This window comes from Macrobrachium rosenbergii, chromosome 48, assembly GCF_040412425.1.
Source record: "Macrobrachium rosenbergii isolate ZJJX-2024 chromosome 48, ASM4041242v1, whole genome shotgun sequence".
NCBI lineage: Eukaryota > Metazoa > Arthropoda > Malacostraca > Decapoda > Palaemonidae > Macrobrachium > Macrobrachium rosenbergii.
This window is the reverse complement of record NC_089788.1, coordinates 40142489-40160526: the sequence shown is the minus strand read 5'-3', so window position 1 is coordinate 40160526 and position 18038 is coordinate 40142489. Positions and strand designations below refer to the sequence as shown.

Sequence of the window (18038 nt, the reverse complement as noted above, 5' to 3'; positions counted from 1 at the left end):
AATTTCTTCTTGTTGAGGGTGATTCAGACTGGAGGATGTCATCTACGGCTTTCACACAGTTGGGGATACCTTTTAGGGCCACATCCCCACGGAGGCAGTACGCGTCACCTGTCACCCAAAATCCCATCGGGCCACAGCAAAGCTGGAATCTTCCATATGGAGTTATAAACGTGGTCAAGTGGCAGTCCTCTTCCTCTGACTCCATCTGCCAGTAACCATGCAGGGTGTCCGCTGCGATGAAGAACTTTGTAGTAGGAGAGATGTTGCGGACAGTATCATGGTGCGTGGACAATGTGTGTGTAGGGTTAGTAACCTGAGAATTTAGGTGGGTGTGATCCACAGTGATGTGGACGCCTTTGTCCTTGGGTACCAGGACCGTGGGATGGCACCATTCGGAGGTGTTCGTCGCTGACTGGTGAGATGATTTCTTGTTGCAATAAGGAGTCAAGTTCTTCTTTCACTTGATCCCTGAGGGGGACGGAATGGGCCTGGTCATGTGTACAGTCATACCCCGAATTTAAACGAGGTTAGGCTCCAGAACCCCTCACACAAGGTGAATTTTCGTGTAAGTCTGGCATGGTCTCTAAAAATGCTAATAAATGCTTGTTTCTAAAGTTTAAACACCAAATATGACAGTAATCATGCTCCCAAATTATTAAGCTAACTTCTAAATGAAATTAAAGTTACTGTCATTTCATTTAAAAGTTAGCTTGATACATTACCCTTAAAAAAAGAAATAAATGGTTGACAAAAAAAATAGAGTTGGAAGAGAATTTCTGTCTTGCTCCCCTTCTGACCGATCTATTTTTAGAAGTCTTCTCAACCTCTTTTTAATAACTTCTTTATTCTATGTCTCTTTCTCTTTGTTCTGAAATGCTTTTTCATGAACAAACAGTGTTTTTTATATGGACTAATACAACTCATAGTTATTATGTCTGTATGTTTCAGAACGTATTTTCCACACTAGCGTATTTACACTTCGTAGACAGTACAGGGAAAATTAGATCAGTTTAAACTCTACTGACAGGTAAAGATGCACAGAGAAATAATAAATTGTAAAAATGTGTGAGCGCTAACTATGAGAGAGAGAGAGAGAGAGAGAGAGAGAGAGAGAGAGAGAGAGAGAGAGAGAGAGAGAGAGAGAGAGAGAGAGAGAGAGAGAGAGAGAGATGTTTAGAGAGAGAGAGAAAGAGATTTTTCAGTTATTACAGAAGAAAGAATAACACGAGTGAGAGAGAGAGGGAGAGAGATTGTCCTTACTTGAAATAAATTATTTATGAATTATTGAGGAGACAGAGAGAATAACATGAGAGAGAGAGAGAAGTTATTCTTATGTTAGATATCAAAAGAAGGAAATTCAGTATTAAACTAACTTTAAATGAAATTAAAATTACTGTAATTTCATTTAAAAGTTAGCCTAATACATTACCCTTAAAAAAAGAAATAAATGGTTGACGTAAAAGTATAGGAGTGTGTGAAGATTAGTGTACTATTTCTCACTCCCCACTCCGCCAACCTATTTTTAGAAGTCGTCTTAACCTTGTTTTTAAAAGCTTCTTTATTCTGTCTCTTTCTCTATGTTCGGAAATGCTCTGTGTCTCTGTGTTTTAAAATGGCGCATGTACAGTTTGTAGATGGTACAGGTAAAATTAGATCAATTTAAAGTTATCTACTGTACAGTGAAAGACATACAGAGAAACAGTAATACGTGGGTTGCGCTAACTACAAACGAGAGAGAGAGAGAGAGAGAGAGAGAGAGAGAGAGAGAGAGAGAGAGAGAGAGAGAGAGAGAGAGAGAGAGAGAGAACAGTTGTCTTAACTTAAGTGAGTGAAATTTTTTATGAATTATTACAGAGAGAGAGAGAGAGAGAGAGAGGTTATGTAAGAAAACCTTTGGCCTGCTAATCAGCAACACTCTCCCTTCTTGTCATGTTGAATTGACATGTCTGACAGCTTTACCATCGAGCTTCGAACAAAAGATGAGGGAAAGATATTTGTTTGTTTAAAATACATGTCACATACGAATTGTATAATTACAGTTTTATTATTTTTATTATTATTATTATTTGAAAATTAGTACTTATTATTAGGTAAAAATTTTTACGTTTATTTATCAATGGGACCTAAAACAAATAAATATATACATGTGCCATAAAACAGCGTGCAGTCGAAAAATTCTTTATTTATCATTTCAGTAAAAGATAAAGAGATAGAGAGAAAATTATTACTTTTATTATTTAATGTTATTTAATTTACACATGAAAGCTTGAAAACTTATAAATTACATGAAAATTAAACATAAACACTTTTGCAGGGTTTCTCAGTATTCGCAAATGTTCGCGTGTCTATGAAAAACTCGTGTATGACAACTAGTTAAGTTCCAATGAAAAGTTCGCGTGTGTGAATTCACGCAACTCGAATCGCTCAAGTTCAGGGTATTACTGTATAGCGAACAGTATAGCACCAGGGTTCAGGTGGATCTGCATTGGGGAACCTGTCAGTTTCCTTAGTGGCTGAATCTGCAGATCCTTCTTGGATATGTAGGACGTCGCTGAAATGGCGGAGAAAATAGTCCTTAGCAGCTGTGGGTGACGTCATGGAGGAGGCAGGAAACTGGGCACATCTGTTAACATGCGTAACCTTGAGAATGGGCTTCAGGAAGTCTGGTGACACTATGGCGAGGACTCTGCAATGTCCAAGGGAGAGGAGGGCAATCTGGATATCTTCGTGGACATGTATGGTTGCAAAGCATGACTTGTTGCTGGGGCAAAGTGTCGCCTGGAAGCATCCCACAGCTGGTGTCATGGGGGATCCATCTGCTGTCAAGACATCTGTCATGGGTGGAGGTGAAAGTCTTGTCCGATGTATGTGAAGTGGATCCAAGTGTGTGGTGCCAATCACTGTGATGTCTGCTTCTGTATTGGGAATTAGCTGGAGATGTGATGAGATATCGCCAAAGGACAGGGAGACAGTGACTGGTGTGGGGAACTCCGTTATCTGAGTTGGCACCCACGAGACGGCAGCTGGTTTTCGACTTAGTAGGTGGTGAGGGGCAATTTCCACTAGGGCTTGAAGGTGAGGCTGCATGCCCGGTCTGATTCGTCATGGTAGACCTGCACGTCTTCTCAAAATGTCCCTGTTTCTGATAGATGTTGCACTGAACTTCCTTAGCAGGGAAATGACTTGTCTGTCCACAGTTACTGCAGGTGGCACCCTTGGCTGGGCATTGTCTGGAGTCGTGCCTATGAGAGCAGTATTGACAAGGGTCACTGTTAGGAGACTGGTGAGAACGCTGATCAGGATATTGATAAGAAGTCTTCTTCTGTAGGTGCTGGTTTGTCTTGTATGAAGATACTGCACTGACCTAGGTAGGGGAAGATGCAATGGCCAATGCAGTCACACATGTGGATTCATAGGAGCGACAGCATGTCACAAACTCTGTGAGGGTGGATGAAGGTTGGAGGGGGATGAGGCATTGTATTAACTCCTCTTCCTTCACACCCATCAAAATTATCATCTGCAGTTGCCATTCAGCGCAGGAAGCGGGTTTGCCAGTGCATAAGTCCACTTCATCAGCTAGATCTCTGAGGCATGTGTAGTACAGTAAACCCCCTGTATTCGCGTTCTCAGGATTCGCTGACTCACGCATTCGTGGGTTTCTTTGTGGAACATATCTACCCATTATTTGCGGAAAATTCGCCCATTCGCGGTATTTTTCACTGAGAAATATTCACTAATTACTGTATTGTCTTATAATTTTCATGAATAAATGCACATTTTGTGATAAAACTATTAAAATACTCAGGTATAAGCATTTTTACAGGGCTTTTCTTGTGTTTAAACTATCAAAATGGGCAGTTCTAAGTGTTTTTAGAGGGGTTTTAAGTATTCACGGATTTTAACTATTCGCGGGGGGGTGGGTGCGTATGCATCCCCCGCGAATACGGGTGGTTCAGTGCAGTCTGCAAATGATTCTCCTACAGCCTGTTTGCTGGACAACAATTCCCTACATCGTAAAGCTTCATTTCTGAGGCTACGAAAGTCCTTCTGCAGTGCATCCAACACCTCTGTGAGGGATAGTGATGTGTTGGGAGGGATGTGTAAGCAGACATTGAATGTCCAGGAAAATGCATGTCCTCACATGGATCAGCTGGGAGGTTTGATGCAATCTACCAAGTCCAACTAAGGCTGCATAGTCCTCAGAACGAAGCCTCCATTGGCAAAATGTTTGATACGTTGCATCTTGTTGCAGGAGAGGTGGGGGTGGACCGTTGGCTTGCCAGAAACTGTAGGTGTATGCACTGTAACGCCAGAGGTTGGGGGAACAGGTGTGACAGAAGGTGTGGATGTGGTGTCAGGTTGCTGGGGTTGCGATGCTGCAAGGTCCTGACAGCAGTGTGAATCGGGCCATGAATTGCTGGTTGTCTTCCTGTCGTGATTACTCCATTTGTTGTCTGAAGGTCTGTTCCTCTTGTCTCGGTCAATCTTGCTCTTGCAAGCTGGAAGTCTGAAGAAAATGTATGAGATGCAATATGTCATTATCGCAGCCTCCTGGCGTATTGGGAGTCAAGGAAGGAGGGCGGGGGCTTGAACTGTCAGCAGCTGGGGCGGGCGGGGATGCATTGATTTGTCATCTGATCTGGTATCATACCTTCTGCCTGATCCTCTACCAGATCCACTGTCTGATCCTCTGTCTGATCAATCAACTCAATTAGTTGTTCCTCTTGCTGAGCCATGTTGAGTTGGGTACATAAGAGAGCTTGGAATCTGTAAAATGTCCAATAGGTACATAAGAGAGCTTGGAATCTGTAAAATGTCCAATTCGCTGTATGCAAATGAAGGAATACCAGGATTAGTTGACAAATAAAATCTTAATTACAGTGAGCTTATGGAATAGAGCGGGCAGGTGGGTGAGACAATTGGTTGGTTGGAGAGCAAGTGGTGGGGAGGAGGGCGCCTCTTGGCCCCAGTCACTTTCTATGCATCAGAAGGGAAGGACATGTGACGGGGCAGCGAAAATCGCGCCAGAATTCAAATATTCTGCCGAGATACTGGCGAGTTCTCACAATACCACACTGCACTATAATACATTGATACTAACACATCACTACACAAACACTGTATCACTCTTGGAGACACTGCAATGCACTGGTGACACTGTCATTGATATCCTTCATCGCTGTAAGAGATCCGATGTATGAGATGAGAAGTAAACAATGCTCAATGGCAGTCCCCTTCATGGATTTCAAAACTCAGGCCTTGGTGAAATCTCTGTCAAGGGAGATATGTACTCACTGCACCATCCATCTGTGGCATGTAACTGTGCCACATACATCCATGTAGGCAATGGAATGAAGAGCGATGAATTAAAGTCAGAGGTTCTGTATACTCCCATATATTAAAGACGGACAATAACGTGAAAGCGGAAGGAAGTGTCATGCTTGTCACTTCAGCGACCACTTAACTGGAACTGGTTATACATCGCACATGGCGGGAAACAACAACTATGTTGCCACAATGCATAATCAATCTAGTGGTCTTACAATAAGTATATAGTAATGGTTATGAGGGATAAATGATAATGTAAACATAATTCTCCTGTTAGACAATAATAAAGTAAATGTACATGGATGCATATAAACTGTACGTAACATATTATAAACCTTCAAAAGTCCCAGTTGACCCCATCGCAAGAAATCCTCTGTTGGGGATGACTGAATTCTTGGATTATTTGGGCTTTTCCATCTCCCAAGAGAATTTCCAGCTGCCTTCAGACAGGCCAGAGTTTTCTAGCCCCTTTGTCTTGCTCGACTCAACAGTGGATGAGCCTACTGGAGACTCTGGCATCCATAGAGATGTTTGTCAGACCAGGCAGATTTCATATGAGAGTTCTCCAGTTCTATTTGAAGGCCAACTGGGACAGGAAAACACAGCTGGACACTTACGTGTTACTGATCATCCCGGAGATCAAATTGGACCTGAGGTGGTGGCTGTCAGAAGAAAGACTGTCACAAGGGAAGAGGTGGTGGCTGTCAGAAGAAAGACTGTCACAAGGGAAGTCCCTTCAACCTCTGAGCCCCAACCTAGACATTCATTCCAACGCCTCGGACATAGGCTGGAGAGCCCTATTGGGGAATCAGGAAGTATCTGGTACATGGACCCCAGATCAGCAAAACCTACTTATAAATGTGAGAGAACTGAAAGCAGTTCAACTAGGCCTTCAGAGTTTTTTTGTCCATGGTCCTCAACAAGACAGTAGTAGTGCATGCGGATAATACCACAGCCTTAGCATATATCTGCAAACAAGGTGGCACCCATTCCTTTTCTTTCTGCCAGGCAGCAAGAGAGCTACTCCTGTGGGCAGAACAAAACTGAGTGATCCTGGTCACCCAATTTATCCAGGGGAAGTTAAATGTGTTGGCGGACGAGCTGAGACATTGGAATGAGGTCCTTCCCACTGAGTGGACCCTGTATCCCCCAGATCCTCTTGCATGGGCAACAGATGCCATGCTGCAAGATTGGTCCTACCTGGACTTAATGCCTTCCCACCCTTCAGCATGATCAGGGAGGTGGTAAACAAGTTTCAGACACACCACAACACAACTATGACCCTCATAGCCCTGTTTTGGTCCCTAAGGGAGTGGTTCCCAGACCTCCTGCTTCTATTGGTAGATTATCCAAGACTCCTTCCCCAAAAACCATCTTTACTCAGACAACCGCACTTCAGAAGACAACACCAAGGATTGTCCGGTCTTTCTCTGACAGGCTTCAGACTGTCTGCATGCTTGTCAGAGTGAAAGGTTTTTCAAGGGGAGCTGCAGAGGCCATTACACAATGCAGGCAAAAATCTTCTAACCTCATCCTCCAGGCCAAGTGGTCAGTCTTCTGTCGGTGGTGCCACAACCACAATGTCTCATTTTCTGAGACCTCTGTGACACAGATTGCAGATTTCCTCATGTACCTGAGGAACTCGAGAAATTTGTCTTCCTCCACCATTAAAGGGTACTGGGCTATGTTGAGCTCAGTATTTAAACATAGAGATCTTTCGTCGAACTAAGATATTAACAACCTGCTAAAGTCCTTTGATACGACAAAACAGAAGAAGGACAATTTGGGCTCCTGAAATCTGGATGTGGTCCTGAAATGGCTGACCAGTCCAGCTTTTGAACCCCCTTCGTTCTGCTTCCCTTAGGAATCTCACACGCAAAACACTCTTCCTCTTTGCTTCAGCTACAGCTAAACTTATTAGTGAAATTCAAGCCATTGATAAAAGGGTTTGTTTTTCCCAAGGAGATGCAGTTTGCTCCTTCACCCTAGGCTTTTTGGCCAAGAACAAGGATCTGTCCAAGCCCTGGCCTCATTCATTTACTATTAAGAATTTAATGGATATTCTGAGCCATAAGGAAGAAGATAGAGAACTTTGTCCAGTCAGAGCTCTTAGATACTATCTGAAGAGAACAGAAAAGATCAGGGGTCCTTCTAGTAACCTTCGCTGTTTGGTTAAGAACCCTTCTCATCCACTGTCAAAGAATGCTTTGTTGTCCTTCCTGAGAGATTTGCTTTCAGAGGAACATTCCCAGATCCAGGAAGACATTTTATCAATTTTTAAAGTGAGAGCTCATGATATCAGAGCAGTGTCGACCTCTTTGGCTTTCAGACATATATTTCCTTGACTTGCATTATTCAGTCTTCATACTGGAAGTGCAGGTCTATTTTCGCCTCTCACTATTTAAAGGAAGTGGAAACAGTGTTTGATGATTGCAGTACAGTGGCTGGCATGGTATTAGGTGAGGAATTATAGGAAGTCCTTTCGCCTTGGAGTAGGGTTTTCAAGTTTAGGGGAGCCTGGGGGTACAATGTATCGGTCTTAGTGGATAAGTGGTGGTGTTTTTTAGTGTTTTCAGAGTAGGTGACAGCGTTGTCTGGTTTTAATTTTGTTACTGCACCTGGGGCTAGGGCACCTTTTGTATGCTTTGCTAGCCATCAGGCATATCTTCCACTGCTAAGTTCCCACTTTAGTAGAGGTGACCCACACGTCAACAGCCATGCCACTACAGGTTAAGATGAGCACCAACCAGAGGCAGTATTCAACTGCAGTAGCTCTCTTACCAGGTAAGGAAACAAGAAGCATTGCATTCAATGCTGGCAAATTTTTCTATTTCAAAGTTGTTACCATGCTTTAATGTTTTGGAGTAGAATGTGTCCATGTCCCACCTCCATTCAATATGGGATTCAGCTATGTAATTACTTATATGAAAATGACATTTTCATAATAAAATTTAAGTATTAGACATACTTACCAAGTAATTACAGACTCAGAATCCGCCCTTCTCCCCTCTTGGGGACATAAGGACACAAACAAAGTGAGCTTACCAGCCAGCTTGTTTCCCGTGTTCCCAGATAGGTTGGGGGTGTCTGTCACCTACACAAAAGCACTACCGCAAATTTTTTTTTAAATTGCCGCGCAAGTTAGAAACATTAGCTATGTAATTATTTGGTAAGTACTGTATATATGAAACTTAATTTTATTATTGAAATGTCATTTTTGTAAATATTCAGCATTTTAACTTGACTGTTCATTGAAACTTTGTAACTGAACCAAAAGTATATTTGAAACATCATCAGTTCTTGAACTCACAAGTTATGCACTTGCTCTCACCGTATTTAAAGAAATTACCTGCAATCTGATGTGCTTGAAATGTTTTGGCATCTAGATAGAACTGTGCTTTCTAATAACAATGATTTGTAAGTGCCAATATGGTTCCTGCTGGTTCTTTGAAGAAGTGCCACTGCTTAGTCAGTGGCTTACTAGCTTGAGCTCCCATTGTCTGTGGGGCCAAATGCATTGCATCATTTACCAAACTGGAAAAGGTAGACAGCCTAGAATGTTTTACAACTTAAGGTTATAAGTGACTGTTGGAGAAGCATGGCCTAAATGTAATGAGATATGTCAAAGATTTCCCTAACAAACACTGCCTCCACATCACAACCCAGCTCTGGTGGCACTATATTTATGGAAGGTAAATTATACTTATCATTTCAATCAGATGCAGTACATAGATTTGAAATGGTGCTAATCCAGTTGCAGGAAGAAATTTCCTTACCCTTCAACAGGAGTTACAACCAATTTAAATTTCCATCTGTATCATACAGTTATTTATAATGGAATCCTTATACAGAGGCAACTACTTAAGTTGTAATTAGCTAAAATTTTTCCAGTGGAATCCTTATTCAGAGGCAACTGATTGCATCAGAATTATTTCAACTATAATTATTTACAATGGAATGTCTATTCAAAGACCACTTCTAACATCATAATTGTAGTACCTAAACCATAAATTCTTTCAGTGGAAAACAGAGGTCTCCAGAACTATTAAATATGATATCAGTGAGACAGTTTCTCATGACACAGGAAGAAAGTGCACTATACAGAGGACAGTGGAAAACACTCATTATGTCTAAACATAAAAAATAAACATTTTATGCAAAAATGTTGATGATGATGCTTTTGTGACCTGTGACTTACTGTGAACATAAGAGGTACTTGTCCATTTGTTTCCCACTCCTTTTATACATGTGATGAACATCAGAGTATTAGGTTTGTCTCTCATCATTGGCTTCCCAGTTTTACCATTGTAAGTAATCGGCAAAGAAGTTTCATTTATGAGGTTACAGGAATCTTTCAACCTATTAAAATAGTCAACCAAGCTCTGAGCCTGGCCTAGTCAGTAGTCTGTCTATTGCAATTAGTGTTTTTCATTAGCTACATAGTCCTTCTGTTGAGTTAATTGCCAATTTTTCCATAGGTGTGGGATTGCTGTCTCTATTTTGTTAGTAAGTATAGAAACCCATAACTTCAGTCATTATGTTTGAACCACAGCATTGCTGTAGAAGCATCCTTGCTAATGAAGTGGTGTGTCATGAACTTGTTAGAGATGGTACACTTCCCTCATTATTTGTTATTCAGTGTTATGTAAACTTTGCACTGTATTTGTATAGAAACACTGAGCTTTAAATAAATTTTAGTGTTTCAGACATCAAACCCTGTGATTTGCATTAGTGTAAAATAACTGACTAATGGTGATGTCATGATATCACTCTTAGTTAGTCATGTAGCAGTACTGTGAATATTTGAATTTTTAAGTTTGGAAGCAACCTTTGTTGTATGTACTTTTCAGGATTATCAGGTAACTCCATTACATATTTTGTAACTTCTTTTGATGAATTTTTAAATCATTGTGATGGTGTATATTAAAGTTTAGTACTGTTTGGATTTAAATTCCCTGAAAAGTATTGTTAATGTAGTTTGCTGTGCTATAACCAGGTGATGTTCCTGTCTGACTCCTCTTGTAAGAATAAGTTTGTGTAGTTTATCTTATGCAGCAGAAAATTTATGGCTGTGAATATTTTGCAGAGTCTGGAGGATGAAGTCAAAGAGGATTATTTAAGGCTAGAATTATGGGTAAAAGACAAGTATGCTGCATGGAAATCTGAACGGGATGAAGAAATGAGGTTGAGGAAAGCAGAATCAGGTCGTTACAAGTCTTATAGACGGTGGTTAAAAGCCAATGGTCCTGGACGCATATATTTTGATGACTCCTGAATCTTGTGGGGTCACTGTAAATGTTATGATGTTAAGATAGTAGGTTTGTGTGGTTGGTGATATTTTCTTGATATTTATTTGTAAAATTTGCATCCTTCATTAGTAGGTGTATGATTTCTCCCCCTCATTTCTTTTATGCACTCTTTTTCTTTATCATGTAGGTTATTCAAATGCCTTCCATGTAGCAGGGAATATTCAGAATTTGCAAGCAGGATCTTGCATTAATGCACAGAATGAGTAAATATTTCATTAATTTTTAGAAAGGTTAATTAGTTTTTGTATATGAAGTAATGAGCAAGGTCTGTACCATTTCAATTTATGGGACTGGTAGTGATATGTATTTCCTTTTTGGACGCCAATTAGTGTCTGTGAAGTCTGCTTTAGTGAACTAAAATGATACAGCTTCAGTAGTTAATTGTCTCTTACTTTAATAATACCCTAGATACCTTTATCTAGCTTGGTATCTGGATAAGTTTTTATGTATGTTTGTGTATTATGTATGAACTAGATATGTAAAGGGTAAAATAAAGTAATGACATTCAACATTTACTTTACATCATAAGGCTGTGTAAAGTTCATTCTTTCTTTTGGGCCTAAGTCATCGACACTTATTCAAATGATAAAGGTTTAAAGTTATAAACCCCTGAAGAGTTGTTGCTGAGATTTAACTCTGTCTCAAGCATTCTTTGAAAAATGAATAAACTGCGTAACTGTAACTAATTTCAGATTTGCTGAAAGGACAACTTTTGGGTAGCAATCCTCCCTCTGTATGTCTCACGTTATGATAAATTTGAAATCTTGGCTTTATTCACTAGAGTCTGTTTGTCAGGTAAATGGAAAATTTTTGCTCCTGAATTTACTTCACCTTGTACTCAGTATTTTACAAGTCTTAACAGTAGAGGGTATGTACAGTATATCATCATTGCTTATTGCTGATGTGGTACAACTAACTTTCTTGAAAGTTAAGTGCATTGGATACCAGTAGTTCATCCTTTACATAGTGAATTACTGTACTAAGGAAAGCACAACAGCAGCGTTGTGTATATAGAGAAGACTGTATATAAAGTCAGGGGAGGGGCATTTCACCTCATTTCAAATGCTTAGTTAAAATGTTAACTTGTTAATCGAGCAAAGTTCTCAGCTTGTAATTTTGAACATTTTCTGTTGCTGTTTTGCATTAGTTTATTGAGGGTGAAGGAATTGCTACTTTTGAATCTTATCCCTCCATGATTGATTTTTAATATAGAAAATAGATTTTGTACTGGAAATATAAAAACCAAATATTTTATGTGATGGAAGAAGACAAATTTGTAAACTCAACTTGAGTTTTGCTGGGTTACACATTTCATGAACAGTCAGTTTTATCTGTTGAAGATTCTTTTTTTTTTTTTTCTTATCTTTGCAAATTATTTTGTTTTCCTTGTTGATTATACTTTTATCAAATCATGTTCTTGACCAGAAGTACTGTATATATTTTTCTTGTTTTCAGGATCCTTTACATTTTAAGTGTATACTTTCTGTGGTGTTATTAGCAAAGTATCTGTGAACGATTTTTTTGTATTTATTTGACAGTGATTTTTGCACAACATATTGCTGTAAGTTAATTCATGCGCAAAATGATATTATATTGTGTATATGCCTCAAGTTTTAAGTTACTATAGAAAAAGTATATGCTTTTCCAGACACTTATTCATATCTTCATTTCAAAACTGCACAGTTGCTTCATTGACTTGATTAAGCACCATTTTTTCTGTAGCCTACCAGGCTTTAATACTACTATAATTTGTTGATTGCTTTAACATTGACTGGGATGGGAAGATGTTTGGTGTTTCTGAGATTGAAATCTTAAGTAACCAAGTACTCATGTACTGTACTGTTTGTTTATGTTATATTGCAAGTGCCATGATATTGTCTTTCCTCCTGACTATGGTGTAAGATGTAAAGTTTTAACCTGCAGTTGTACTTAAATTTTTTTATGGTCTTGAGATACAGTATGTACTGTAGTGCTCAAACATAAAGTTTTCTGCTTCAGTCTGACCCAGTAACAAGTTTTTCTGCAACCTTTTTGTTGTGGAGCAGTACAGTATGAACTGGGTGTAAGTTATGTAAAGAGGTTCCATCAATAAGTTGCTTTACTGACATTTTCTTAATTTTGCTTGTCATGAACTTCCAGTGGATTGCAGTCACTGACACTGACATGCAATAACATATCATGTTTTATAAGATAAGTTTTTAATCAGTAGGAATTTGTGTTAAACATGCCTAAGAATTATTCTTGATTTTGAAAAAAACACTTGGCAGCTCTTGCAATGCAATTATTTAATGTCTGCCCAACATACGTGAGCCGTGGTGTATAGGGAATGGAATGTAATGTTGATTGTTTGGTGTATGTCTTAATATCAGCCAGTAACAATAAGCAAATCATTTGTATGTGGCGCTGAATAATCCTGATGGGTTCTGGCACTTGGTCTTCAAGGTCTTCAAGACCTAAATTTCATAATCAATCAGTCAATCCTTTGTATGTATATTTTAAAAGAAGTCATTTCTAATAAGTTTACCAGTACCATTTATATACCATATTTAATATCATATAAGACACATGTTTTTTCCCATAAAAAGGCTAAAAAAATCATCTCTTGGTTTCATATGTGAAGGTGAAGTCTTCCGTAGGCTAATGTAAATATTTACTTAAATAACATTATTATTATATAGGTAGTTGTCAACTTACAACCTATGTGAGTTATGACTGATTGGCTTTATGACTGTTCTGAGACTGCAAATATATGGTTATGACTGCACTTAGAAGCGAACGTTCGGTGGGCTAAATGCGAATCATTTTCCAATCATTCAGCCAGGTTTACCAAACTTGTGGCTTGTCCAATAGTTCATTACCATTCCTTGAAATTAACAACCACTTACTTTTTCATACACAACAGCCCGAGAAGAACCCTAAAAGAGTTCAGAGGTCTGGTTAAACAAATCATTTATAACTAACTAACTAACACTAGTGCAAACAACAAGTACTGACATAAACAAACAAAGCAATAAACAGTTGTTTGCTGATATTAATTACCATAACTATCACATGTATTTAGTATTGTTAAGAGTTATATTACAGTTGTTTGACTTGTTAGAAAGTTGCTGATTCTCAGTGGTGACTTCTGTAAGTAAAAATGAAATAAATTTTTATTTATCCTCCATGTAGTGGAGAAGGCCTGACAGTTTATCACTGAATTTAAGCTGTAGATTGCAGCTGCAGCTAAAGAAATGATAGACTGCAGGCTACAAAACAAAACACTTTGACTAGGCACAAAAGCAACACCCAGATCTGGCAGAATCACACCTTTAATTTAAAATTCACTTCTATTTTTAAATTAGGGTAAGTTGCATTTTTTTAACCAGCTTTTCTGACTTACAAAAAGATGTAACTCTGAACCGTTTCATTTAGCAGCTAATGGCAGTGAGGATGTCAGTAGTACTCAGTCAGCTCTCATTTGGCAACACATGGCAGTGATGATGTCATTAGAAAGTACTGTACTCGGCTGATGATTTTGCGAATGTAAATGTTACCTGAATGCAAATGGCACATGATTGCAATGTTCATGGTTTATAATATGATGATAATACATGCACTATACTGTACTGAAATCAGGTACAGTAAGTAAAATAATGGCTTTTCTTGAAATTATTTTAAATACAACTATAGTTTTTTTACTTTTCCAAATGGATACTATCAGTTTAACAGTCTTTCTGAGGTTTTGTAATGTACTGCTATCTTGCTTTGAACGTTGCATGCCTAAATACACTAAAAACTTTTCCTGAGTATGCCCTTCTGAAATGGGGTGCATCGTATATGCCGTCAAATATGGAAATTTCAAATGAGTTTAGTTTCATTGTGACATTGAAGCACAATAATTCTTTTTTGCCAGAGATATGGAAAGCAGTGTGTTCACAGTTGGTGTACAGCATCTGAATTTGCTGGTGGTTTTGCATTAAATTGTACCATAGGAGAGGGTGAATGAACATGCATAAGAAACAAAAAATATTGGGAAAATCACAATCTTGAAATTGATTTATGGGTCATCTTCATCATCTTAGTAAATGATAGACTTTATGGAATAATAAATCTGATAAATTAGAACTGATCAAACATGCTGTTGGGCTGTATTTATCTTACCAAAAAGTCACACTGAAATAATCTTATCTCCGCTCTAAGTTGGTCACATACATTTGACCATGAATATTTGATGAATGTAGTCTGTATGACTGTATGCAGATTGAAAGTCATCACTCACTATTGAACATTTAATTCAGATATACAGATTGGAGTCAACAATGAATGTGTAAATTGGGAAACAAACCCACCCACAGAAATGAGTCGGAATCATCATTTTCAGTTGATCCAGTTGAAATTTTGTTTTTTATGGAACTGTAATCTGTTGAATAAAATATATTTTATATTATTATAAACAAACCTTTTGGGTCAATCTTGTGAGAGCTAATTTAACTCACTGGTCTGGTGAAACTACTTAATAATGATAGTGTAAAAATATTAATCCTTTATTTTCATCTTGAATAGATATTTATGTCCTGCTTTTTTTGTGTCTGGTTTATTCCTGTGCAAGAGAAGCTTGAAGTACATGAAGTATTTTGTATGTAATATTCCTGATTTTATCATTTCTTTTGGTATCAGGTTTTTTGTGGCATATTTTGCATATTTATTTTAGGATGTTTACAATTGTTCTTGTATAATTTCTATGGGATGTGTTTAAACTTTACAGTGGTCCTGTTTTATGTACTTTATGTTAAACTTGAATTTGGAGGGTCTGTTATCAGTTATTAAGGAAGCGCAAATAACTATTCTCTCATACAGAAACTTTTGTAGGCTGTTAAATGTACAGTACTGTTTGCTGGTACGTATTTGTTGTGGCTACAGGTTAAACTCTAATCCACAGTATTTCCAGTATATAGGGGAAATAACTTTTCACTGGCTTTGATTAGAGAACAGTATTTATTTTGATTAGAAAATCTTTTATTTTATATGTATAATATAGATTTTTGTTATTCATCTCTTGCTGTTTTTATCAAAAAGCCTTTCCTGGCTGTTCCTGATAAGTATCTAGATAATTAGTGAGTGGCTTGTGCATCACAAGCCTAATTCATGTACATGACAAATGGTTTAATAATGTAATTCATACATTTTGTTGGCTTTGAAGTCAATGAAAAGCAATGATAGTGCTGAGACCCTCATAGATTAGGAATTTTTAGAATTTTAGGGTGCAACAGTTTTTCAGAATTTTAAAATGTTGGATATGGAAGAGAAGCAAATGAGCATTTAGAGAGAATTTTTTGAAGAAATGAAAACTGGCATTTACATTGTTAAGGATATTTATACCTCCTTTGAACCATCCCTTTAGAGCACAGTTGTGCTTGGTGTGGTGAAATTACTTAATAATAATTATAAGATTAATATACTGCCTTGTTTTCAGTTTTATGAATTATAGTATATCTAGGTTTCAGATTCTAAACTGTTTTAATCTCAAGATTTTTTTGCTGCCTAATGATAGTCTTTCCTTGTAGTGGTATTGAATCTCATCTGGTGCTACAGAAATGTAACTTTCTTTCAGTGAAACCTAGTTTTAATTTTGTTCCAAATTTATCTTGTATTAAATATGACAATAGAGCAGCACAACAGATTTTTCTCATTCTTTTTCCCTTTATATAATGTTCCCATGGGATGGGAGGAAGTGCTGTCAGTGCACTGCAGGCATTACTTAAGGTTCTTTGCAGCATCCCTTCGACCCCTAGCTGCAACCCCTTTCATTCCTTTACTGTACCTCCATTCATATTCTCTTTTTTTCATCCTACCTTTCACCCTCTTCTAACAGTTGATTCATAGTGCAGCTGCAAGGTTTTCTTCCCGTTACACCTTTGAGACCTTTTAACTGTCAGTTTCTGTTACGTCTCTGAATGACCTCCTAGGTCCCAGCACTTGGCCTTTGGCCAAGATCCCATATTCTGTTCTATTCTTTTATATTCTTCAGACTCCTTGCTGTTAGTTGAGGAATTGGAGAGAGAGAAACCACATGCAACCAGCTCATAACTCCATCAAAAGTGGTGGCTCTAAACAAGCCCGAGAAGAACCCTAAAAGAGTTCAGAGGTCTGGTTAAACAAATCATTTATAACTGACTAACTAAACAAGTTAGCTAAGCCTTCTTACTTTTTACCCCTCCTCTTTTGCCGCCTTACTATTTCAAAATTTACATGCTGTGCTTCATTTTCTCTTTTTTGTCTGCCAGGTGCACCTTTCGTTGACAACAAAGTGCATTTGTTTAACATGGTGGTGTGGATTACCTTAAAATGTGATGCAAGGTGAGGTTTGCCGTCCAGCTTGGTGGCACCTTTGGACATTAGTGCTATCATTGCACCTCATATAATGCATTTTAGGCATCACAGTACATGGGTGTATGTAACATCCATACGGCCCCTAACCGCACCCGCTTTTTAGCTTTTTATTTGGCAGTACTTCCATTCCTGCTTCCTTTCTTCTATCTTGCTGTCCAATTTCTCTGTTACTTCCTAGTACAACTGTGAGGCTTTCACTGTTTCAACATTGGGTCCTTGTACTCCATCTCATTCTTGATATAGATGAAGAATGAGATGCTGTCAAACTGCCCACTGCCTCCTTTTAACACCTTAAGTATTATCTGGCTGAAAGTGCCACAGTGTTTGCTTTAAATATTGAATATTATGATTCATTCCAATCTTGACATACTGATGACCCTTAGAGCATTGAGTATGAGATGTATTTATGTAGTTTCTAGAGAGCTACTACTGATTCATATCTTAGACTGAAGGAGTAACTACTTAGAACTGATTCATAACATAGCCTCAATAAGTTGCTCTAGCTAGGCTATGTGTATTGTTTTTGAATGAGATTTTGATTGCTCTAGAACATGGAGTTTAACTATATAAAACTCTTTAGTGCAAAAATTCTAGTAAATATGGGCACAACAAAAAATACAATACTGTACTTACAAGTGTGCATACTGCAGATTAGCAACTGTGCAATGAAATGGAATTATGGATCACAATTAGGAATCAACTGTAGCTGAGACCATCATGCCAGATAAATAGAGTGCGTGTTCTGTATATACTATGGAACACTGAACTAAAAATGCAAGATAGAACAGGCATGTACATAAGAGAGAAACAATGACAACTGAAGTCAGGAGGATGTATTGATCCATCCAAAAAACGTTAAGACAAAAGGCAGCAAACCAAAGCATTGGGAGAAGTAGCCTGGGGAATAGTAAAGCAATTTAACCCAGCTTACAAAATATTAATTACTGTACAAATAAATGTGAAGCCTGAATTTCCAACAAGCTGAAGAGGCCATAAAAAAGAGACAGACATGGAAACAATGGTAATGGA

General features: G+C 38.2%; 1 protein-coding gene across 2 annotated transcripts in view; it reads left to right on the top strand.

Annotated features, from left to right (window-relative positions):
• LOC136831354 (dnaJ homolog subfamily C member 25 homolog) overlaps positions 1–16299 on the top strand; it is a 102201-nt gene extending 85902 nt beyond the window's left edge. The window contains exon 6 of one of the 2 annotated variants that reach the window (XM_067091674.1): positions 10415–16299. In XM_067091674.1, the coding sequence (XP_066947775.1) occupies positions 10415–10603 (189 nt within the window). In that variant the 3' untranslated portion in view covers positions 10604–16299. The remainder of the gene's footprint in view (positions 1–10414) is intronic. The other variant, XM_067091675.1, reaches the window with a different exon arrangement.
• Positions 16300–18038: the final 1739 nt, after the last annotated feature.